A 726-nucleotide genomic window follows, 5' to 3' on the forward strand; every position below is an offset into this window, starting at 1 on the left:
GCCGCAGCCCGGCTCGTCCAGTGCCGCCCCGGGGGGCACCGTCGGCGGCGGCGGCTCGCTCAGCGCCATGCCGCCGCCCAGCCCCGATGCGGAGAACGGCTTCTACCCCGGGCTGCCGTCGTCCATGAACCCGCCCTTCTTCCCCAGCTTCTCGCCCGTGTCCCCGCACGGCTGCGCGGGGCTCAGCGTGCCGGCCGGCGGCGGGGGCGGCGGCTTCGGCGGCCCCTTCTCGGCGGCCACGGTGCCCCCGCCGCCCGCCCTGAACGTCCCCCAGCAGCCGCCCCCGCCCGCCGCGCCGCAGCCCAGCCGCCGGTCGCCCGTCAGCCCGCAGCTGCAGCAGCAGCACCCGGCGGCCGCCTTCCTGCAGCAGCGAACTCCTATAACCATCACGAGGTACGGGGACCGGGCACGCGAGCGGGATCGCGGAGACCAGGAGGGACGTGGACGGACTGTATGAACGAAGGCGGGTCGGACGGGGTGCGGGACGCGGGACCACTCCGCGGGCGGATAGGGCTGCGATCGACGGGTGGCCGTACGACCCCGGAACGCGGGAGTGCTGACGAGCTTGAAGTTATAGAGGAGCTCATTTGCTTCTTGACCGGTGACGCACGGGTAGGAAAGATCATATTAGAAGCCAGGACCGAGACGGGTAATGTACGACCACAGCGGTGAGACGAGATAATGAGAGGGAGGAGACGGAGTACGTATTACGATTGTGATAGAGAA

The 726-nt window shown here is 70.1% G+C and overlaps 1 protein-coding gene across 1 annotated transcript in view; it reads left to right on the forward strand.

Annotated features, from left to right (window-relative positions):
- The window catches only part of CPEB2 (cytoplasmic polyadenylation element binding protein 2), a 69,139-nt gene that overhangs the window by 1,216 nt on the left and 67,197 nt on the right, over positions 1–726 (forward strand). The window contains 2 exon segments of the mRNA XM_014462512.2: positions 8–368; positions 371–393. Of these exon segments, the coding sequence (XP_014317998.2) occupies positions 8–368; positions 371–393 (384 nt within the window).

The sequence above is a fragment of the Myotis lucifugus genome, unplaced genomic scaffold (genome assembly GCF_000147115.1).
Source record: "Myotis lucifugus unplaced genomic scaffold, Myoluc2.0 scaffold_183, whole genome shotgun sequence".
NCBI lineage: Eukaryota > Metazoa > Chordata > Mammalia > Chiroptera > Vespertilionidae > Myotis > Myotis lucifugus.